Raw genomic sequence first — 25,105 nt, 5'->3', positions numbered from 1 at the left:
TAAAAACATCATGTCCCTCCTCTCCTACTGCTTCTGATGGCATTTACTAGAATCAGCCAGCAACGTCCAACAAAGATGCCTGCTCGCCGCTGCTTCTCCTCCATTGACAGGCATGCACAATAGGGGCATGTGGCCCGAGGGGTGAGGGCTAGCCTGGCATGCTGTGGGTCTAAGTACGTATCATAGCAAGCATGGGGGTCGAAGTCCATAATGTAGCCAGCATGGCAGGATGGACAGAGGCGAACCCCTCCAGTGGTACGTAAGAAGTCATCATCTTCATTCTTTAGATAGATCTGTAACAAACACTGAAGAAAAAGTGGGATCAGAACTCATACTAGGGGTTCTTATACTGCAGTGGCAGACCTGAGTGAAGGGCCATGCAGGACACTGCTCGTGTGCATGGGGATAAAGCCAATGGCAACATCTCTTAGAGGGTTGAGCCTATACGAAATAGAATCTGTTACTGCACTTAACTTTTTCTCTCCTCAAATGTTTTCAGAAACAGTAACAGAATGTTGATCCATATTATTATATTAGATCAACACTGCCTAGTTTGACAGTTGACTGCAGTTCACAAGCAGTGATTGACATGATTGACAGCTGCATTAGAGACTCCTCCGCTCTGATTGATTGTTTTCGTTCACATGCAGAAAGGTAATAGAGAACTCCAGGAATTAAGTCTAAAACCTGGAAATGAGTTAGCATTTCAGCATCTCTGGTTTCTTCGTCTCATGTTTTTTTTAATGGGTTTTTGGTTAAAAGCCAGAAATAATATCTGTGGTTGAAGTATAGACTTTCACATTGCGTTCTACAACCTAAATCTGGTCAGGTAATGCCCCACCCCCAGACTTTAAAGTTTTTATTTGTTTTTAAAAAGTAGAGTAACAAGTGCCTGAATGAGACTACGGAATGTCAAAATGACAAATACAGCTTTACAGCCTCATTGCAGAGGCAGTGGTAGTCAGTAGTGGTAAATGAGGGCTTTTTGTTTGGGCATGCATCTCTACCCCACAGCTTAGCAAACTGATTGTGAGCTGGTTTGTGTAGTGTATCCATAACAATGCATGAAGCCGACCGTAAACAGACAAGAGGCTGTAAACCGCAAACAAGAGCCTGTGTGTCACAAACTGCAGTAAAGCTCCAGTTGAAAGTCATATTCCAAATGTGCTGTATACATGCCCCAAATAATGCACCCAAAACCTAAATGCTAAATTCTGCAAAACATCCGGATTTGGAATATTTAAAGGGAATTTGCTGTGTATATGACCCACATCAAATTCAGAATATTGTCATATTCAGAATGTTAGGGAAATATTGATGTGCATGTAACCATAGCCAGTAATGCAAAATCCCAAAGGAAACTGCTAAAAAATGATGCAATTTCTGGAGCGTTGGATTCTTCAAAGCTACACTGTCACTGTCTTTTAAAAGAGGTTCATGAGACATACAGTCTGTGAAAACATCATGTCCCACACCTGCCAAGTTGGGCAGGTGTGGCTCAGAGGTAGAGTGGGTCGTCCTCCAATTGGAAGGTCAGCGGTTCGATCCCTGGCTCCTCCAGGCAACATGCCGAAGTATCCTTGGGCCACAATACTGAAACCCCAAATTGCTCCAACGGCTGTGACATCGGAGTGCGGGTGCATATGAATGATTACTGAGTAGCAGGTGGCACCTTGCATGGTAGCCTCAGCCACCAGTGTTTGAATTTGTGTGAATGAATGTGACATGTAGTGTGAAAGTTCTTTGAGTGGTCAAAAAAAATAGAAAAGTACTATACAAATACAGTCCATTTACCAAGTTGCTGAATTTATGCGATAAATTCTCCCTTCCTCCCTCAGTGCTGCCTCAGTGCAGCTGAAGCGGACTCCGGAGCTCACGATGATTGGAAGCTTCACCGTGCAATGTTCTTTAAGACCTGAAGTGTATCTCTCTCCTGCAGTTATGCACACTGTGTTGTATACATTAGAATTTTTTTCCAAACTGTTTGCACTGATGACAGTCTTTGTGTTTTTTTTTGCAGCCATCAAAGTGAACTGCAATGGTTTCTGTGGCATCACCAACAAGGTCAGTGACACGACCTGGACTGTGGAGGAACAGTATTTCAACAGTACCGTCGCTGTTGCAGACAAAGGTACACTGCTGAACAATTGAGATTATGACTGCAAAATGATTCCATGAGCTAACTCCATCCTCCAGTCAGCATGTGATAGGTGCAGTTTACTACATCACAACAGTTTGTACAGAGGCAGGGTGCAGTCACAGATTAGAGCGCTAATACTTGCTTGTGAGTTGGTCTTCTACAGGAAATGTAACAAAACACAATATGAAAAACACACTGAAACATTTTAGACACATTTTTATAACAAAGAAACTGTAGCTTTAATTTCCAATATTAAAGATTTTTTAAAAATGATTTGAGTTTTAAAGATTGCAGTAGTAAAGGTTTGCATTTTCCACTGTTGGATATTGCATGCAGCCCTGAGGCGTATGTACCTGGTGGGAAACAGCAGGCTGATTGTTCCTGTTTCCACTGACAGATGTTATCTGCTCTCTGTGTCCTGTACAGGAACCCTGAAACAGGGAGAACACACTTTCCCCTTCAAGTTTCTCATACCAGGTAGGAGTGTGGAGTGATGGGATGAAAACTCATCCCTGAACATTCTTTTTGTATATGTTTTGACACACATGTCCTGGCATGTTGATATTTACCCCTGTTGCCCCGTGGTTCCTCAGCAGTGAGGATGGGGCTCTTCTCCCAATATTCACAGGAGCTTATAGGTGTTGTGTGAAACATTCCAGTATTTATCTGAACCAGCCTGTAACTTATCATACCAAGGCACTAGTTGGAATTAGGCAGTTATTAGATTAACATTCAAATTACAACTCTTTCAATCTGCTCTAATCAAACACAGTCTAATGGAACCAATGCAAAAGCCTCACAGCAAATAGTGCGATCATTTTAGAGATAATGATCCAACAACACATCCAACATCCAACTTAATAGTAGTTTGAAGCGTAAATCTGCTTTATAACAAATTGGCTTTTATTGTATAAAGCCCTAGCCCATGGACTAGCATTGCCAAAGGACCTCTAGTAATTTGTTATAATTACAGGTGTTGTCTGTGATCTTAACCCTGTATGAATCTGCCATATCTGTAATTTGTCAAGTAAAGATTTCACCTTACCTATTGTTTGTCACTGAACACAGAGGTCATGTGATAATACTAGTCCCATGCCAACTGGCATCTCTGAGATTTGTGCTAGTGTTATTAGTTATGTCCGCACAAAAGGGGAACGTCCTGATGTGCAGCAGACAGCTACCAGCAACTTTTAATGCAGAATGTTAATCTCTACATCACATGAGGTCCCATAATAACATTAGCACCAAAAGGGCTAAAGTTAAGTCAAGTCAATTTTATTTATAGAGCCCATTATCACAAAACACAGTTTGCCTCTGAGGGCTTTACAGCGTATAGCGACATCCCTCTGCCCTTAGACCCTCACATCATCTAAGGAAAAACTCCCAAAAAAGAACCCCTGTAACGGGGGAAAAAGAGAGGAAGAAACATCAGGAAGAGCGGCAGAGGATGATGAGGATGGTCAGACATGCAATAGATGTCATAAATAACAAATTAAATACAATCATGGCAAAAAGGAAAGAGAAAGAGAGAGGGGACGAGAGGGGAAGGGGAGGGGGAGAGATGCACAGCAATAATGGAAACAGACGCATTTCATATTACAATAATGATAGGTGTAAAATTTCTAAATGCCCTCTATGAAAGTATTGTGGGTGTTGATAAGAGTCTCATGCGTATATTGATAGTGGAGGCATGCACTCACAAAGATGTCACTAAAAAGGCGTGATTCAGGGTTCTCCATGCACACATGGCAGAGCTAAGCTTTTTTTTGTTATCACAAAGCTCCACAAGCAGTCTTCAGGAACCCTCCATCATTCCATGGAGCGGAGGAGATGCGAAGAGAGGGGAAGAGAGGGGAAGAGAGGGGGAGAGAGGGGAAGATAGGTGTGAAATTATTAATTGCACTCTATGATGATGTTGAGGGTGATGATAAGAGTCTCATGCGTATATTGATAGGGAGGTGTCCAAAGGCAAGATCACAGCATCGGCGCAATCAGGACCAAGACCACGATCAGGGCGAGCGGGGGGTACAGTATCAGTACAGCTACAGCACGAGAACAACCAAAGGCAGGGTCACAGCATCAGCACAAAAAACAGTGGCAGAAAGTTAATAATTATGGACATGGATATTTTGAGGCCTGTTACAAAAATGTATTCACTTAGAGAGTAGGTTGCCTTGCACAAACCAAATATCACAGCACATTACACTCTGAAGCACTGCTGAGGAGCAAAATTGCTGACACTGAAATATAAACACCTGGCCCAGGGACAACAATTGACAATTAGCCTAAAAAATAGGCTGACACAGACACATTTACAGCAGTGTTTATTAATACACACTGTTCCTGGAAAAATTCAAATTAGACATAAAATAAATAAATATATCAACTACTACGCAATGTGCCGTACAGTACTGGTAAAAGCTCAGCAGGTGGTGGTCCAGCTTCATATTTTTAGTTAGATTTGGCCTCTGAATTATGTACACTTCATGTAGATCCAAAACACGTAGATAATTTATTACGTTTTCCTTAATGAGAATTCATCTGCAACTATTGGAAATGGCTGAATTCAAAGTACTTATTACAGAGGTATAGTGACATCGTGTCTCGATTTAAGTTTGGCTTTAGATTCCAGCCACTGCTCAAGAATAGTGTCTTTTCTGCATCCATCGTGTTAGTCAACAGAACCCCCTGAAAAGAAGTTGATACATCTCCAGGGGTTAATCCTGATATATAAGTAGGCCAATGCAGAAGTTGGCATCTCCCTGGTTCCCTCATCAAAAAGTCAATGGGATTTTTCCATTGGATTCTGGATCATTGCAGAAAATAAGTATGCAATACACATTTATGATACTCAAGTGTCAGCAAGGTAATCTTCACAACTAAATACCACTTTCAGCATTTTTGATGCTAAATGCGATCGCCAGATGTAAAATGCTAATATTCTGCAACAAACAAACAGTTGCATGACTTAATTTGACCACAACAAAGCCAAAAAGCTGTGTTTGGTGCAATGGTGTTCTGAGGTCTCATTTAGTCACTTGTTAGCAAACGCCACATATAAAAGCTTCCAAGTTCATGGTGGGGTTTCACTGATGTATTTTATGTCATAGAACAAAACTTAAAAGTCTCTTCAGTTAGTGTTAACCACAGATCTTATCTCAGGCTTTTAACTAAAAACCAATTAAAAAAAAGAGATGCAGAGGTACTGAAATGCTAACTCATTTCCAGGTTTTAGGACTCATTTCCGAACCACTATATATTTACACTGCACTGTCTTGGATCTTCAGCAATCCACCTACCAAGTGTGAAGTCAATTAAATGAACAGCTATTGAGAGAACTGACAGAGAGATAAGTGAGGGGTGTGTCTTTTCTGCCACTGATTCTCCGCAAGGTTTCCATCTGCCACCACCACTACCTGTCACCTGATGTCCACTGAGGGATGTCAGCAGCTGTCAGTTTGTTCCTCTTGCTCATTGCATTACTATCTGATGACATCAGCAAACTCTTACACAACAATAGGGGTGTTTTGATTTTGGTAAGACAGAAGTTTGTTATTCTTAAAGACTGAGATATTTGATTCTAAAATACTATAGCTTTTTTTCCTAGTAATTGGTTTAAGATAATGAGATGGATAAGTGGGATTGTTAGAAAACATTTCTGTCTTATGGTGATGAGATTAGTAACTTGTGACGTTGACATGTCCCATAAAGACATTTGAAAAATCCTGTAACCTTAAGTTAGGTGGGCTTTTTCTGGCAAAGTCATGATTCTTGATGTAGTACACATTGTCCCTCACTTCCTACCTACACACTTTCACCATGGTTAATTGTTATGGGCTCTCACGCAGGAGTGAACACAGTCGCTCCTTGTGCACAGCCTTTATTAGGCCACTAAACTGCCGGAGTATATTTTTCCAGGTTAAGCTTTCTTTGTTCTGTGATGAGGAATACCACAGAAACTCAAAAGCAACCCAACCGGTCTTTTGACTATTGTGAACCAAAATCTGTCACTTGAAACATGTGTGCTTTCACCACTAAAGAGCCTGCAGGTGTTTCAGGAGTCTTGTTTTCATGTTTACATGAAAAGTAAGAAAACTAAGTGGTCATCAGTTTTAAAAAAGTTATGGGAGAGGAAATCCTTGTGTTTGTAGAGCATCTTATATGCTGTGATCAGTAATTCCCATTAGTGGTAAAGCATTGTGGAATTGTCTGCCACAATTCCTTTGCACATTATCAAACTTCTTATCAAAAAGATAAAAATGAACATAGAAATTGTACAATAACCCTGTTTTAAGAACCTATTAGTCTGCTTTTGCTATATGTGATAAAACTAATATGTGTTTGACTTCTTTCCCACAGAATCTGCTCCGACATCTTTTGAAGGCAACTATGGTCGGATCGTTTACAGAGTGAGAGCTTTTATTGACACACCACGATTTGCCAAGGACTACAACACAGAGAAAGCTTTCTACCTGCTGAGGCTCCTAAATCTGAATGAAGTGCCAGACATATGGGTAAGACTAGACACTGTGTGTGTGTGTGTGTGTGTGTGTGTGTGTGTGTGTGTGTGTGTAAATATACACTCATTCTGAATTTGATGCCCTTTTTTTATCACTCAGTAAGTTATTAATATACTCACACACTAGAGCTTCATGTTTGCATCCCCTCGCACATAACTGATCCTTGCAACACCAAACAACTCACACAATGTTAACAAGTTGTCACAGAATGAGAATATATGAATCATTTATTGACAAAAATGTCAGATTGAACCTTTTAATTCTAAGTTGACGATATTTTTTAAAATTGTATTTCCCTTGTATTGCACAACGTAGCAACTGCACTACAATCAGCTTGGAATTCTGTACTCTTTGAAGGATTAATTGCCAATAGTGATCTGTAGTTTTGGAAGCCAAATCATCTTCTCACTGGGATTTAACAGTAGTAAGAGATGGAGAATGCAGAGTTAATAATATAACATATATCTAATTACTCCACTGTTGTACACATTAATGTTGAGGTTTTTTCATTTTATACAACTGAATGAAAAAAACAACAATATATGGTTTTAGGAATGGTTCTGTTTTGGAATGATTTCTTGAATAATGGCAGTGTATCCATGTTCCCAGCACTTCTGTGTGTCCCCGTACGTGGTACAGGTTGTCAGATATGTTTGGTGAACTCTGGCATTGTTGGATGGATTTTGGATTTTCTGGTGGATGGATTTGAGTGTGTCAGGGTCACTGGCACTGGTCTGATATGTGTTGCTCCTCTACTGGAACTGTTGCAGAGCTGTGTTCTGTACACTATTTTACACGTACTGTACACTGACGACTGATGACTCTTCCCATTCTAGTCAACACATTCTCAAGTTTGACATGGTCACAGTGAGCCTGATACAGGCAAGTGATTATGCTCATGGCCAAATTGTTGATGACTTTGTCATCAACAACTTGGCCATAAACTCCTTTAAAAACTGAATGTCACACTAAATATAACATATACACAGCGTAGGTTTTAGAGGAAAGCTACACACACCCATTTCGGCAAATAAGGGTGATTAAGGCAAATTGAATAAGCTCAGTGTTGCAGATGTTGGGTTCTATCATTGATGAAGAGCTGACATTTATTGACAAGAAATGTAGCATTTTTTAAAAAGTAGAGCAATGATTGCACTTCCTTATGAACCTCAATGGGTTGGGTGTAAAAGATAAGAGAGACAGGTTTGCATCGTTGAACATTTTAATGTCCAATTGTGATGTGCTCACGTGCTTTGTATAACACACCTTTCCATCCTATTGTGCAGCTGCAGCTGTCAGATTGATTCAAAGTTAAAGAGATGCAACATTTTCTAACTTTAAATTCCTGATTTTTTTTAATAGATTACTTTTTAGGGATTTTCCCTTTATTTGATAGGACAGATACTGTGAAAGGAGGAGAAAGAGGGGATGGCATTCAATCAAGGGCTGGAGGTGGACCCATGTACAGCCTTTGTACATGGGGTGCCCGCTCTACCAGATGAGCTATTGAGCAACCTAAAATTCATGATTTTAATCTTGAGTAGGACTGCATTCACTTAAAATCAAAAGACTGAAGTCCAAAGGAAGATAACAGTCACTGTTGTTAACACCAAATTGTCGAGTTATAAATCCTTTTTTTAAGATGATTTTTGGCTTTTGCCTTTATTGTATACAGCTTAGATGAGATGGACTTTTCTTGTCACAGTGGGAAATTTACATTGTACTTCAGTGTCTGCAGTTTAAAAAACATTAAAAACAACAATGCATACACAGTAAAATACAACAATTAAAACAACAACAAAACAAACCAACACATTCATCCATCAACTGCACATGGAACAATACTTGCTTGTGAACTTCTTGCTGAACAGCAAAAAATAAATAAGCTTGTTTTCTCTCCTTAGCTGCTGTTTCCTCACTTTCTGTTGCCGTGATGATCGTATCTCCTGGGCAGGTTTTCAATCAGAGATTTCTGTGTATTTGCATATTTGTGAGGCAACAGAAGCACCTCTCATGTGTAATATACGGCGGGGTTGCTGACTGTGGTTGTTTTGAAAGCTGTCAAAAAGTTCCATGAGGTACAAGGTAGATTTATTTGTCATTTTTTAAACATGTCTTAAAAAAATGAAATAAAAATATATCCTTAAATCCTGCTACATCTTTTGGCGTCGAAGGAGGAGTTAAGGAGTCACACAGCCTGGGGAAAGAAGCTGCTCTGTAGTCTGGTGGTTCTGCAGCAGATACTTCTGTATCTTTTTCCAGATGGCAGCAGGGTGAACAGACTGTGGCTGGGGTGGCTGCTGTCTTTCAGTATCCTTTGGGCTCTGTCCAGACACCTCACTTCACCGAGGTCACAGATGCTCTGTAGATGGGAACCAGTGATGGTCTGGCAGTTTTAATCACCCGCTGTAGAGCCTTCCTGACCTGGGCTGTGCACAAACCATGCAAGTTGGTGATGTTTCCAGTCAGTATGCTTTCTATTACTCGTCTGTGGAAGTTAACCAGGATCTTGCTCTGGAATTTAGCCTTCCAAAGTTTCCATAGGAAGTAGAGCCTTTTCTGTGCTTGTTTAACCTGGGTGGTGATGTGTGATGACCAAGATAGGTTCTCAGTGATAGTAATTCCAAGGAACCTATAGCTGTTCACAAGCTCCACCTCCCGCCCACTGATGTAGACAGGGTTGTGTGTCTTTGCCTCTTTCTTCCTAAAATCAACAATCAGCTCCTCTTCATTAGTTTAGTCCAAAAGCATGCAGTTCTCATTCCCCTATTGTGCATAAAACACCATCCAGCAAAATAGCAGTCATTGAAACAGTCATGCATCACACAAACAGACTTATAAACAGCACACTGGCATCTGTGTCACTGCAGACAGCATAAGTGTGAAAGGCGGAGAGAGAGGGGATGACATGCAGCAAAGGGCTACAGTTTGGTACCGAACCTGCAGCCACTGTGACGAGAACACAGCCTCTGTATGTGGGGCGCCCGCCCTAAGCTACAAGGCGCCCAGGTTTTCTTTTTTTTTTTTTTTTTTTTTTCATTTTGGCAAGTCCAAAGTATCAGATTCATGACTGAAGTCCACGTCATATGACTGAAGTTCACACCTCTGGCAACTTAACTGTGACAACAAGACTGCTCAATCACAGTCAGCTTCAGTTTACTACCCCTAAAACCCTAACTTCTCATTTTTGCTTTTTTCAACTTGTGTGTTGATTAAACAAACTAGATGCAATGTATTTATCAGTAATTTCAGTTTTCCAATTTAGTTTGTATTGGGCCAGGCTGACTGTTTCCCACTGCTTCCAGTCTTTATTGCTAAGTAAGGCCAACCACATTATGACTCCAGCTCTGTACTTAAAACACAGGTGTAAGATTCACATCTGTCCATCCTGTCATCTAACATGTGCTATAACTCAGTAATATAACAAATAATGTGTTTAAATGTTGAATTATTCCTTTAATAACCATGCGTGACATTATGTTGTTTCACTGCCCTTCTCCATGCAGGGAACCTGTTCATCTGCAGTGACGCAGCACTTCACCTACATGCTGATGAAAACAGGAACGGTGGTCCTGAAGGCCCAGGTCGACATGAAGGGTTACACTCCAGGCCAGATCATCCAGGTGTTGGCCAACATCCACAACCAGTCTGGGAAGACCACAGGCAACATGGCTGCCAGCCTGATGCAGGTACACACTTTTTCCAACCAAAGCTGCAAGGTTATGTTCAGACTCCCAAATCATGCTGTACTGTGTCAAAGAACTGCTTCCTAATCTTAATAATCCAAATCCTCCATTATACTTATAGGCAATACAATATTTTTACACTAATGTGTAATTTAGCCTATTGAGTGACAAATGCTGCCATCAAATCTGTCACTTGGCACCAGTTTAGACAAAAGCAAATTTTATATGCAATAGTATGATTCAGCCAATAGAGGACAGTCACTTTACATATTTATAACACAGTATGTAGAATTCAAATACATTTGCACTCAAATGTCAAGATTTGGACCTGGATATATCAGCAACTCTAAATACCCACACACATTGGTTTTCAACTGAAATAAAAAGGTGGTTTGGGGGTTAAGTTACTCTTTCAGTTTATTGAGAATTCAAACATTATAGCCATTATTTTAAAATTATTAATGGAACAATAGACTATGCTTAATGTGAAAAGCATAGTCTATTGAGAATTACAACCATCCATTTGCTAACAAGTCTTCCATATCAGCTTTATAAAACATCTGCATTCCCATGTTTTATTTACTTGCAAGTGCCTGAAACTTACAGAAATTAATTACAACCCTAATTCCAAAAAAGCTGAGATGCTGTGTAAAATGTATGTAAAACAAAATGCAATTATTTGCAAATCCATTATGACCTCTACACAGAGCCCAGCTAAAATAGTTGATCATCAAACTGATAAACTTTGTTTTTTCTTTGTTTTTTTTTCTCGTAAATATACACTTATTCTGAATTTGATGCCTACACACATTCCAAAATGTTTGAACAGGGCATGTTTACCACTGTGTGATATCATCTTTTCTTTTCGCAATACTCAGTAAGTGTTGGGACCTGAGGCCACTATTTGTTTCGAAAGTGAAATTCTTTACCATTCTTGCTTGATATATGGCTTCAGTTGCTCAACTGTCCAGGGTCTCCATTGCTGTATTTTGCGCTTCATAATGCTCCACACATGTTAATGGGAGACAGGTCTGGACTGCAGCAGGTCATTCTAGTGGCTGTGCTCTTTTACGACGAAGCCACACTGTTGGAACACAAGCAGAATGTGTGTCATTGTCTTACTGGATCAAGCAGGGACGTCCCTGAAAAAGACGTTGTCTGGATGGCAGCATATGTTGCTCCAAAACCTGTTTGTACCTCTCAGCAGGAAATGACATCCATGATTTCCAACAACAATTTGAAATCCATAAGAGCTTTTTTTTTGGCAACTTGACTTGTTTCAGTTCCTTGAAGACATTTCGCCTCTCATCCAAGAAGCTTCTTCAGTTCTAACCAATTTAAAGGGAGTTGCAGGCTTTGAACCCTGTGCAGGTGTGTGCTACAGAGCCATTAAGGTCACGTGGACTCTGAGTTTCAGAGTCATTAAGGCCACTCATGAGTCATTGACCCAAACAGCATTCGTGTAGGTCGTTTGGGGCTAGAAGGGTCCAGGTGTTAATAGGTGTTAATCCTTCATGGGAGGGAAGATTTAGATATATTTAGATTTAGATAAATACTTCATTAATTCCAGTAGGGAAATTATTGTATCCAGCAGCTCATATAAACAAAAAACACCTAAAAACACACTCACATAAAAAACACAGCCAACTACATTCAAGGTCAGGACAGCATTGTAGCTGGGTGGTAAGTGGTGTCATAGGCTAATTCCTCTGTTCAAGGATGTTTGTTCCAGTTTGACATAAATGGCTTCTTTGACACCTCTGTCTTCTTTGGATAGAATGTGTTCATTGTTGTCCTTGGAAGAATGACCTTTCTCCTTCAGATTTAAGTGGACAGCAGAGTCTTGACCTGAAGAGTTGGCGCTCCTGTGTCATTTGGTCATGGAGGGGTTCTTTTGTTTCCCCAATGAATTCAGCTAAAACACAAGAAACTTGTGAAAGAAAGAAAGAAAGAAAGAGGAGGCAGAGCCAGGATGGCAGGTCTGAACGGACTGAAACCAGCCCCACCGGATCGGGCTGAAAGATCTGCCACTTCCTCCTCCCTGTCACACGGAGGGCGATTTCAACTGAGCACAAGAAACTTGTGCTCCAGAAATATACACACTAACAAAACTAGGGTCACCAGTCAGCAATTATGACTTGAATATAAAGGCCAGAGAGCAGTAATAGAAAAGAAAGAAAGAGGAAGCAGAGCCAGGGTGGCAGGTCTGAACAGAATAAAAAAATACCCCCGCTGGATTAGGCTGAAAGCCCTGCCACCTCCCCCTCCTCCCCGTCACACGGACAGGGATTTCAACTGAGCACAAGAAACTTGTGCTCCAGAAATATACACACTAAAGAAACTAGGGTCACCGATCAGCTATTATGGCTTAAATATAAAAGTCAGAGAGCACCTAGTTGGTCCCACAACACCTCCAGGAGGCTAGGCAGTGAACTCTGGCATCCCAAAGTCACTCCCCTAGTGCCAGCTCTCACTGCTCCATGGAGCAGCATGGTCTCACACAAAAAAAGACTCAAACAGGCCACTCCCACTCCTAAATACCCTCACACTTCCTGGATTTTCTCCTGAGAGGACTGATTGGTGGATCTCTCCATCTGATCTTAAGGAGTTGTCTGTTCAGTGGATCCCCCTGCTGGTCCCCAACTACCATTGTTTCTCCTAATTCAAATCCACTGACTGGATTTAACTGTCTCTTCTGACATTTCCCTCACTTTCTTTCTCAAACTCTGTCCCCTTACTCCCAGTTCTCCCAGGAGAGAGGTAGCTGACCCAGCTACAAATCCCCTACATCCCACTTCAGCTGGGCGAGCCCTAGCTTTTCATCCTTTCTGCTCAGCTTCTGCCTGTAAGTCTGTGTACCTCAGTTTCTTCCTTTCATAGGCTTCTTCCACTGAGGCTTCCCAAGGGACTGTTAGCTCAATGAAAAAAATGATCAGTTGACTCACCGACCACAGCACTATGTCAGGCCTCAAATTAGTACAAACTATTTCCTGGGGAATAACAAGCTTTCCTCCTAAATCTACCTGCATGTCCTAATCACAAGCTCCCTCCAGGCTACCACATCCCTGCCTCCTCCCTAACTCACTGCCTCTATGTTTCTCCCCCTCACATACAAACTTGACATCTAGACTTTTTTAAAACCTCCTGAATTCACCTGTCTTCTTATCCCCTCAATACCTGCAGCTAAGCTTCTCAACACCTGATTATGTCGCCACGTATACCGGCCCTGTGATAAACTAATTTTGCAGCTTGACAAACTATGTCTTATGGTTGCAGTACCTGAACACAATGGGCATGATGGGTCGCCATTTACCCAGAGAGACCCACGTTCTGGGGGGTTGGCAACACATCATATGTAGTCCCGATCAGAAATCTAATGCAGCTCTCCTCCATACTCCACAGGTCCCTTCAGCTAATCTTCCTCCTCTCTACACTGTCTGCTTTGCCTGAGCCACTGCCTTAGCCCCCCTTCCAGTCTCCTCCTGCCTACGTACCTGTTCCACTACCAGTTTTCTTCTATCCTTGGGGCCTGTTGTATTCCACACCGGTTTGTCTGGCCCAAGCCCCAGGCCTCCCCGTCCAAGTTGAACATTACCTACTATCTCTGCATGCCTAAGAGCGGCCTCTGTGTCCTGAACTGCTACTCTTGGGTTCCATTTTCTTCCCTTGGATGGATTTGAACCACACTCCTAACTATTACATCCTTACTCCCGGCTAACCACCACTCTGCCCTAACCTTGGTGCACTTAAACTCCTCTGTTAAGCTAGATACTGGCAGCTGAAGTATCCCTTTCCCATACAATGCCACACTACTTAGACACCTGGGAGCGCAACTTCCTAATATATGAGCTAACCAACCTTTCCATTCTCTCCACAACAGATACTGGGACTTCATAGATTGACAGTGGCCACATTAACTTATGAAATAACCCAAACTGCAAACACCACAACTTCAACTTTCCTGGGAGCCCTGACTCATCTATTCTATCCAGTCCTTCAGCAACATCTTTTCTAAATTGCACAACCTGCTCAACATCTTTCAAATCCACATTGTACCACCTACCTAGGCTCTTCACTGACCTTCCCCTAATTGTTGGAATTTCCTCGTCATCTATGATAAATTCCCTATCATTTAATTTCCCTCTACATAATGAAATACTTCTAGACTTACTTGGCTTGATTTCCATGCTGGCCCATTTGAGGTTCTTATTTACCCTCTCTTATAGCCTCTTTTTACATGGCACTGTTCTAGTTACTAGTGTCATGTCATCCATGTAAGCCCTAATTGGTGGAAGACACATCCCATTTTGACTTCTCTCTCCACCTTCAGTCCACTTGGATGCCCTCATAATTGCTTCCAACACCATTGTAAATGCCAATGGCGAAGTTGTACATCCTGCCATAATACCTATCTCTAGCCTCTGCCAGCCTGTTGTGAAATCTGCCATACTTATACATAATCTAATGTCCTGAAAATATGCTTTCACTAAGTTGACAACTATTCCTGGCACCCTAAGATACTCAAAAACACTCCAAATAAGGCCATCTAAAAAAAGCTGTCCTTGCATATTCTTTCTTTCTCCTCTCTTTCTTAAGATGCTCTGCCCTTCTAAGTGCTGCTATCCTGTCTCTTAACTCATCTTCCAAAGCGCTGATTCCCTCCCTCTCTTTGTCTGTTGCCTTTTTCCACTGTTTTCTTAACTGTCTCCTTTCCTTAACTAACTTCTCTATTTCTCTTTGCCGTCTAGACCTGCCTACCTGTTCTCTCTTTCCCCTCTTTCTGTCACACACACTGAATCTCTCTGCACAATATGAGTAAATCACACTTTCCATCTTTCAATGAAAACAACTTTGAACAACTATACTATAAATGACTGAACAACTGTTTAAAAAAGACCGGTAAGATTATACTCTAACACCAGTTCGGACTGCGCTGTGAAATATAAATACAAATTAGACAAACTTTCCTTTCTAAGCTTAAACTAAACATTGATATTGACTGCAGCTGGGGATTTATGTTGCTTCTTACTTTTCATTTATGTGCACTGCTCTGATTTCATTCAAGTCAGAGATGTCGGTTCGCCCTGAGAGGGGCCCCTTCACGGTTAAGGGCTTCCCCTCCCAAACTAGAGGTTGAGTTCACACTTCAGAAATGGAAGTCATTAACATTGGATACGTGTGTTTATATGTTAAGTTTCATTCTGATCTGCAAACAGAATACCCAGTGTTCAGGTCATAATAATTTTCTGGCAAGAGACACACCTCTCCAATGGTGAACATGAGAAGTTGCAAAAATTGGGATTTAAAAAATTCATATTACTCTTCATTTGAAAAAGGAAATGCAAGGGGGATAGCGATACTAATTTCAAACAAGGTAAACTTCCGGTTCTCCTCACAGATCAATGACAAAGAAGGGTGTTACTTATTGGTCAAAGGTTTAATTGATCATAAAGAAGTTACATTATTGAACGTCTACAGACCACCAGGAAATGATAAACAGAAGATCAAAAAAGTCTTTAATTTAATAACCACGGAAGCATCAGGTTTGTCGGTGTGTCGCTGAGACTGGAATATCCAACTTCATCCCTCCATTGACTCCTCAAACAAAACAAAAAAATAAGATCTGAAGCAACACATAAAAAAAAGGCTTAAAGAATTGGGTATGATAGACATATGGAGGGAGTTACACCCACTTGATAGACGCTTTACTTTTTTTCTCACCCTCATTCTGTATATTCAAGAATTGATTATTTTTTTTATGTTTAATTCAGATCAACACAGGATTACTAAATGTAACATTGGGGTAAGAGATATCTCTTATCATGCAGGGGTATATTTAACACTGCATCTCGACAGTAACATAAGGATACATTATGGATGCTTAACACTAATCTTTTGAACGACCCTCAATGTCAGAAATATGTAAAGAGAGAGTTTCAAGAATATATGACCCATAACGACAGCGGTGCAGTGTCTCCCAGCACACTGTGGGATGCTGCAAAAGCTGTCATCAGAGGTAAATTTATCATGTGGTCAGCTCAGAAGAAAAAGGAAAAAGAGGGATGTTGGGATTTGACTGAAAGGTTAAAGGTTCTGGAGAGTAAACATGTGGAATATAAGGACACTGAAGTCTTAAATCAGATTCAGGACATAAAACAGACTTTAAACAATTTATATGAAAATCAGATAGAGAGGAGAACGAAACTAATCAAACAATTTTTTTACAAGAATGGTGCTAAATCGAAAAAATTACTTGCTTGGAGAATACACAAACAACAGGCCGAGAGATTTGTACATAAATTAAAAGACCCCCAGACCGATAAGATGCATCATGAATTGGAAGACATACAAACCTGTTTTGAAAAATACTACATAAAATTATATGCTCAACTCAGGCAGCTGACTCAGCAGCCATATCAAATTTTCTAATGTCTTTAGACTTACCATCTGTAGGAACAGAGCAGAATAAAATAATAACCCAGGAGATAACAGAAGAAGAAATAAACAAGGCTATTTTAAGATTAAAAACTAATAAAATGCCAGGTGCCGATGGCTACCCATCAGAATGGTATAAAACCTTTTGAGATATTATAATACCAGTTCTCAAGAATTGTTTTAATTATGTTCTTCGAGGTGGGGAGACTCCAGTGTCCTGGAGACAAGCAATAATTTCAGTAATTCCCAAAATGGGTAAAGATAAGACAGAGTGTAGTTCTTATAGAACCATATCCGTTTTAAACATGGACTATAGATTATTTCTGTCAATACTTGCAAAATGAATGGAAAATATAATCCCGGACTTGATAGATACAGACCAAACTGGTTTTGTAAAAAAAACAGTCAGACCCAGGACAATGTGAGGCGGGCCCTCCACCTCATTGATCATATGACAAACAGTAACACAGAATCTGTAGCTATAAGCATGTTGCAGCCTTGATGCTGAGAAGAGAACTATCTACCACCTAGGAACATAACGATAACCCCATAACAGCTGATGTTAAAGCCAATTTAAATCGCTGGTCTCTGCTACCAATAAATATGTATAATCGAATAGATGTTATAAAGATGAATGTATTACCTAGACTACTTTACCTTTTTCAGTCACTGCCTGTTGATGTCCCTCCCAAGCAATTCAGTGAATGGAATAGAATGATTTAAACCTTCATTTGGGCAAAGCAAAGGCCCAGGATTCAATTTCAGACATTACAATTGCCCAAGGACAGAGGAGGAAGGGCTTTACCTTGCTTAGAAGACTATTATAAAGCAGCACAGTTACGCTTTTTGGTTTGCTGGTGTGATCCTACATACGATGTAAAATGGAAAGACATAGAACAAGGTCAAACAAATATACCTCTTCAATCTATACTGGGAGGAAAATCCCTTCTAAAGAAATATCTAGACAAATTAACTAAATGGATCGCAGCCCCCTTAAACATTTGGTATAAAGAATTTAAAGACCTGAACTTTGAGAGGAATGCACAAAAATTACGTTGGGTGGCATATGACACAGGATTCACACCAGCTAAACTTGACAACAGATTTAAATTTTGGACAAATGCAGGCATGACTTCATACTGCATGATATCCTCCAATAGAGGCTTAGATACCTTTCAGCAACTTTCGAAAACATATAATTTAGAAAAAATATGATCATTTCAAAACAAATATTAAAACTATTGGAGAGAAAGGAATGAGTTTGATCAAGATATTTACCGACGCATACAAGGGCAACTCTAACAGGAAATTGATCTCAAAGATTTATTCATCTTTACAACTGGAAAGAGGTCTTTCCACTTTGTATGTAAAATCAAGGTGGGAGAAAGAAGCTAACATAGCACTGACTGAAGATGACTGGTTAAATATATGTAGGACAATATGTACAACATCAAGTTCTGATTTATGGAGAGAATACACCTGGAAATAACTCCAAGGATTAAAAAATCGCAAAGCAACAACCCTGAACAAGGCCAGTGCTGGAGAATGTGTGGTAATATGCCAGCTGGTCATTTTAACATTTTTTGGGAATGTGCAAAGATTTCTTCCTATTGGACAGACATAGTGAATGAGATCAGATCTATAATCAGCTCATAGCTTGTTTTTAGTTTCGGTGCTATAAATTTGGGAAATGTATTAACTGAGCTGAAAAAACAGGACAGATACTTGTTACAGATACTGCTGGCAGCTAGTAAAAAAACAATAACCAGAAAATGGCTGAGTAAAGAATCTCCTACAGTCCCTTAATGGATTGAAATAGTTAATGCAATCTATACTACGGAACAATTGACTTTTTCTCTGAGACATGCTACCAAGAAATGTGAAAAATACTTGAAAAAATTGAAGTCCTATTTGAACCTGAAATGATTTATGTATATATGCTTGGTTGGAGAAATATGCCATTCCTCCTCTGTATTTTTCTTTTGCACAAAGAGAATGGACTTTTAAGTTAAGAAAGAATGGGAGACATCTTCCCTGATACAGAACATTCAGGACCTACATTAAGTGAAGGATCATAAATCCTCTAGGACCCCAATTGATACACATGGACACTAAAGACTTGATAAGATTTTGATAAAGAATGTAACCCATACTCATCCAATCTTTTTCCATGTTATGCATTTCTCTACACCTGCGATGACCCTGTCTGACTTATGTTTTGTTGTTTTTGAAAAACTAAATAAAAATAGTTTTAAAAAAAAAAGAAAAACTGATCAATGCGGCCACTCTGCCCTTCCTCTGCTAACCACCTCTTCCTTCCTTGATGAGTTTTAAGGCCTCTGATTGATATTACTTTCTGCCAGCCACAAGGACAAACCTGAAGCATCTTGCCCACTATTGTACTACCTTTTACCTCCACAGATGAGTTCACCATACCCTGAATGCTGCTAGTTTTAACCCTAGCGGATAGGTCTGTGCCCCTATCCCTCACTTAGTCACGTATCCGATGCAATCCACCTGTGAGTCATCTTCCACCCCTGCTATCGCTGACTCATGGGGTATTTTTCCTGTGTTGGCTGTAGCTTATTGTGGTTGTAGAAAGGCTACTACACATCACCACTGCTGGCGTGGGTTGCTAGCCCATGTCAGCATCTTTGGGGTCTTTCTTTCCTGCCAGCTGTCTTTCCAAGTGGTCACATGGTCATTCCCTTGTTGTCAGCTGCCCTATTCACAGTAGTCACTAGCTAAGCTAGCTTTGAATATAACTAAAACAAGCACTCAATGAAGATCCTAGGGTCACTGATCAGCAATTATGCACAAGTCTGTGCAGTCTTAGCTGCATTGCACAGCATAAACCACATTACTCTGCTTATTTCTGTGTGTTTTGTCCTCAGAGTAGACAAGTTTCTGCCTCAGTGTGTTGCTGGGTTTAGAGTGAACACTTCAAGTGTGACTCTGAAACTCAGTAGATCTCTCTTAGATTTCTCTGGATTATCTGAACTTTTTAATAATATTAGGAATTTTAGATGGTAAAATTCAATTGCAATTGTAAAATGCAATTGTGCGTTGTGAAACATTGTTTTTAATTGTCTGACAGTTTAAGAACCTTGCACCATCCTTGCTTGTGAATAACTGAGCCTTTCAAGGATGCCCTTTTCATACCAAACATTAATATGATCACCTGTTATCAATGAACCTGTTAACCTGTGGAAAGTTTTGAACATGTGCTATGAAACATTCCACAACTTTCTTTTGTTGCCTTTGTCCAGCCTTTCTTGGAACATGTTGCAGCCATCAAGTTCAAAATCAGTGTATGTTTACAAAAAATGTTTCTCAGTTTGAATATTAAATATCTCATCTTTGTTCTGCATTAAATTTAATATAGGTCATAAAATATTTGCCAATCACTGCATTTTTGTTATATACATTTTACACAATGTCCCAACTTTTTTGGAACTTGGGTTGTTAAAGTCAAAGATAAAGTACAAATGCAATAACACTTTAATCACTTCAGATAGCAGCCTGTCTGTTGGTAAAAGGCACAGTGATTTTTTTATACTGATTGTTAAGTCCAGTTTATGAATCTTCTCGTGTCTTTTCAGAGAGTGACCTATGAGACGAAGAGGCCCACACATGATGTGAGGACGTTAGCAGAGGTGGAGGGTGGTGTGGTGAAGGCCGGCAGAGAGGTGGAGTGGAAGGAGCAGATCATCGTTCCTCCTCTCCCTCAGTCCTCCCTCATTGGCTGTGAACTTATAAAGATTGAATATTATGTCAAAGTAAGTTTTACTCATTCTCTGTTCCAATTTCAGCAGTATTTTTTGTAAAATGGTCACATTTGCGATGTCTTTGATTGTTGAAGACAACTATAGAGAGAAATTGATCATTATAGCCTCTTTTAGCCGTACACCTTCAGAGATTGTGGTGGAAAATCGACATGTTGGTCTTGTGTCTGAATAAGAGCCTGATCCACTTTAACTAAAAAATCACAGTGATAATATTCCTATATGGGGGTCGGTAATAATAAAACGGTTGAGTCTGAACTGAACCAGCACAACATTAAATAATCTGAGACAGATTCAATGCACTTCTTGATTTTCTCCTAAATTTAAAATAGTATTTAATTCTTCATTCATTGGCATCTTTTTTGCACAAAGAAAATAATAAATCACAATATACTTTGAATCGGCCAGTTTAAAATAGTTCAGGAGATTCTTGTCATATCAAATGTTGGAGATGTCAGTCTCAAACTCCAAACAGCAGAAGAGGTTACAAAACATTGTAAAGTACTCGGAGCAGCAGCATCCCTTCCTACATTACCAACTGCATGGATTAACAAATATCCAGAAAAACTCTTAACACATACATTAAAACAAAAAGTAATTAATCAAGAGTCCAAACCTATCGACATGACATTCTCTGCCTGTGATCTGTCAGGAGTTATAAAACAGGATGGAATTTAAGGATTCTTCAAGAGGAGGGGGTCTTTAGTTATTGCTTTAGTGGCTAATGAAGTTCTAAATTAATCAGCGATGCAGCCTGCGAGAGAACAGATGGGCCTGATTCACCAGTATTTTCTTAAGATTTTTCATAAATTTGTTCTTGAGCCAGGTCCTAAGAAAAGTCTACGTCAGATTCATGACGCGTTCTTAAACCCCATAATTGTCCACTTGTGTTCTTTTAATGATGAATCCCACTGTCGTTGTAAAGCGAAAGTGCATGTCAGTTGATCCTAATTAGCATAGATAATTGCTGCCCAAATCCCCCATAAAGGGGCATGTGCATACTCTGACACTGAGCAAAAGTTGAGAGAAAATGTGTGTAGAGGGCAGAGCACCGCACGCTGAAAAGAGAATAAAACAACTTCTGTTCTGAAAAGGAGGTACTCTCACACTGAACACTGAAAGAGTTGTCACATTTAGTAGTGTCTGGAGTGGATATAAAATGACACAAAAAGATGCATGAGATGCCAAAAATACGTGTTAATCATCCATCCAAACTGCAGAGCTTAAACTGTAGGCATTATAGTAGTACAACTGTCAGGACTGAGGCTTAGAGATGAGCACTGCGGCATTGTCAAGGTGTGCATGTGTTGAGAGAGAGAGATAGGGAGAGGGGGAGAGAAAGTGACAGTGGACAATAATGATTGATAAAAATAATAATAAGAAGAAAAAGAAGAAGAATTTCTAAAAAAAAAAAAAAAAAAAAAAAAAAAATCAATGAATAAAAATAAAAAATTAAATGAAATAATAAAAATTTAAAAAAATTAATAACATTTATGAAATTACAATATTTACAAGCTGTCTGTTGCTACTCTGTGGTGATATGTTCATATTGGGTTTTTTTTGGTGATGAACATACAGTAAGCGTAAAAGGGAATCATTTCGGACAGTCATTCCTGGTAGAATTTTGGTTGACGTCTTGATTTTATCTGCTCTAACACATACCAGTTTTTTTCTGGATGTGCTTTGAAAGAATGGAATTTCTACTAGAAAGCAGTTGAAAGAGACTCATGCAAATGATTAGGTTGAATGGATTGGGTGGGTTTAGGGTTAAAAGTATAAAGTCTGTATTCCTCCAGAAAATGTAACATTCTCTTTTCCTCTGATTGATCAGGTCAGTCTAAAGTCTCCAGATGTCAATTTGACATTACCCATCCACATCGGAAACGTCTCTCTAGACAAAAAACTTCACCCCTCCAAAAAAGCAGCTCCTCCTTCCTCTGCTGCAGTTGAAGACACACCAGCATCTGCCTCTATTCCCAACATCTCCACCTCGGACCCCACTCTGCCCCCTCGCCCTGCCCCAAAACCTGCCCCCCGTCCCACCCCTCGCTCCAGGATGTCCTCCCATAACTCCCCCAGTGCTCCTCCAGCTGAGTACAACCAGGGAGCAGAGGGCGGGACTCAGATCAACGATGGCTTCCCGAACAAGCGCCACTCTCAGCTGGTGTCACCCAATGCTTTCAGCTACGCTCCCGGCCTCTTCTTCTCCCAGAACCAGCAGCACAGTGGGACCGGCCCTGCACCCAGTCAGCCTCCGCTCAGCGGCTCCACAGGGGCCACAGTACCGTACCCCCGTGAGAACAGTGCCAGCTTAATACCAACACCACTCATCCTGCCTCCAGACTATGACACCTCAGCATATCCACAAGGTCAGTTGGCACATGCTTCTTGCGTGGCTTCAGGCTCCACTCGGGAATGAGGCTGTAGAGACGAACAGGGCTGTCATATGAACATATGCATCATACACATTTTACCAAAACATTTCCAGGACTTTTCCATGAATTTCCTGAAAAAACTTCAGAACAGGGTGAGAACTTAATAATAATAATTTGAAAAAAAGTATATCTTAGGGACTGCATATTATATATGGTGGGGGGGGGGGGGGGGGGGGGGCAGTGCAAAAAGAGAGAGGCATTTCAAGTCATTTTTAAAGGCTGGGGAGGGACTTATAATTTTATTTTGGCTTAGGGGAGGGTTATACGACAAAATTGACACAATTGACACCATATATCAAATCCAGAAACTGTAAAAATAGAAATTATCGTTGGGTTTTTCACATTTACAACAGTCCTCCCAGAACACATCCGTGTTTTTTGTGCAATAACATAAAACAGTGGCAACTGACACAAACGAGGATCGGATCGCTCTATAAGTCAAATATTCCAAATCTTGATCAGTCAAAAAATGCATTGATTGGCTCTGATACCAATGTGTGAGATCAGATCTGGACATCCCCAGATTTTGTGTGTGTGTGTTCACACATCTATCACAGCCTGAAATGTAAAAGTTGCCCCTCAGCAGACTCTCGGCTCTGGTTGTCTGGTGCTCTTGCTGATAACATCACATGTGGAGAGTGTGGTGTGTAACTGAATGTTTCTGTACTAACTGTTTTACAGAGGCTCCTCCTTCTTATAATGAGAGCTGCAACACATGAAGTGGATCCAGTTCCAGAAACCTCCAACTAAGACGACGATGAATTCACTCTGATATCAAACAAAATGTTGTTCTGCCATTTTAAAACAATCCATCTAACACGGACAGAAGGATTGCAAGACTCAGGGGGAAACCCACTGAGGTTACGTTATGCCCAAGTCTTGAGCTTCTCTAAATGTATGAGAATCAGCATTTTGAATTAAAATGAAAGTAAATTGATCTGACTTCTGTTGCCCAGTGAACAAGTACCTTCACTAATCTGACGGAGGTTCTTCTCACCTTCCAACCAGCCACAGCCAATCAACACTTTGTATTTTTAGCACTTTGACCAAAAGGAATGATGAGGGTCCTTTGTAGAGAAGCAGGAGTTGTTTTTTTAGTTGTGGGTTATTTTGAAGTCCCTTAGATGGCATCTGTGATGTCAAGTTTGAAAGTTTAATGACTTAAAACCTGTGCAAAATAAACCATCCCATATTTAGTCTTCTTTTTTTTCCCAGAAGCTAATTAAATAAATGGACCTGTGGATTTTTAGTGCAATCAGGTAAATCATTTTTATTCTTCTGGCATATTTTTCATTTATTTTGAGTGAGAATATTTTAGACTTGACTCAATGATTTGTTTGGAAAGTTCTTTTTTAATTTGCTTTTGATCAAGGATTTTCCAGTTTTATGATGATGAACAATCCAGATATTGCTGTTGCAAGTTATTTATACATATAGTTTATGATGATCCAGTTCAGCTTCTTCGGATTTCTGCTTTTGTGTCCTTGATCTGTATCTCCCTGCTGAATGTGTGATAGTTCAGTATATGCCTCACATCCTTTCTCTGCCTGATGCCTTCCTATAACTGTGCAGTAGCGCAACATCATTGTGATTTTAGGTTTTATTTTGCCCTTCTTGATGTAGTTTTATCATCTATTTTAATCAGGTCTGTGAATACCTTTTTAATATTTCTTAAAGTTAAATCTATTAAACATGCAGAGAGACAACATTGTATTTATTTATTGTTTTGAGTGTTTTCAAACAGCTATCTGAGTTTCAATAAATCAGTGAAAACCATGTGTGTCTAATAACTTCATATTTCCATTTTTCATATTCTACAGTGCAGCTGTAGGAAAATATGGGCCTAGTATCCACAGATCCTCAATATTATATGACTCAGATTGAGGATTGGAACATTCTGAATTTTAAATGGGATGTGTAACTTGTGTGCAATAAATGACCCTAATGGTGGTGTTTTCCAAGAGTGTGTTAATATTTGGGCCAGTAACAAAATGGCCAGTTTGTGATGTACAAATAGGACTTTTTATTGAGTCATCTCCATGTAGACAAAGGAACTAATGCTGTCAGTTACTGAAAACTTTTCAAAAACAATATGTAATGTGAT

General features: G+C 40.0%; 1 protein-coding gene across 1 annotated transcript in view; it reads left to right on the top strand.

Annotated features, from left to right (window-relative positions):
• The window catches only part of arrdc1a (arrestin domain containing 1a), a 33,012-nt gene extending 8,235 nt beyond the window's left edge, over positions 1-24,777 (top strand). The window contains exons 2-8 of the mRNA XM_042488451.1: positions 2,021-2,131; positions 2,567-2,617; positions 6,500-6,654; positions 10,167-10,349; positions 20,384-20,560; positions 22,398-22,935; positions 23,683-24,777. Coding sequence (XP_042344385.1) covers positions 2,021-2,131; positions 2,567-2,617; positions 6,500-6,654; positions 10,167-10,349; positions 20,384-20,560; positions 22,398-22,935; positions 23,683-23,720 — 1,253 coding nt within the window. The 3' untranslated portion in view covers positions 23,721-24,777. The remainder of the gene's footprint in view (positions 1-2,020; positions 2,132-2,566; positions 2,618-6,499; positions 6,655-10,166; positions 10,350-20,383; positions 20,561-22,397; positions 22,936-23,682) is intronic.
• The last annotated feature ends 328 nt before the right edge of the window (positions 24,778-25,105 follow it).

This window comes from Plectropomus leopardus, chromosome 6 (genome assembly GCF_008729295.1).
Source record: "Plectropomus leopardus isolate mb chromosome 6, YSFRI_Pleo_2.0, whole genome shotgun sequence".
NCBI lineage: Eukaryota > Metazoa > Chordata > Actinopteri > Perciformes > Serranidae > Plectropomus > Plectropomus leopardus.
This window is presented reverse-complemented; position numbering and strand designations above follow the sequence as displayed.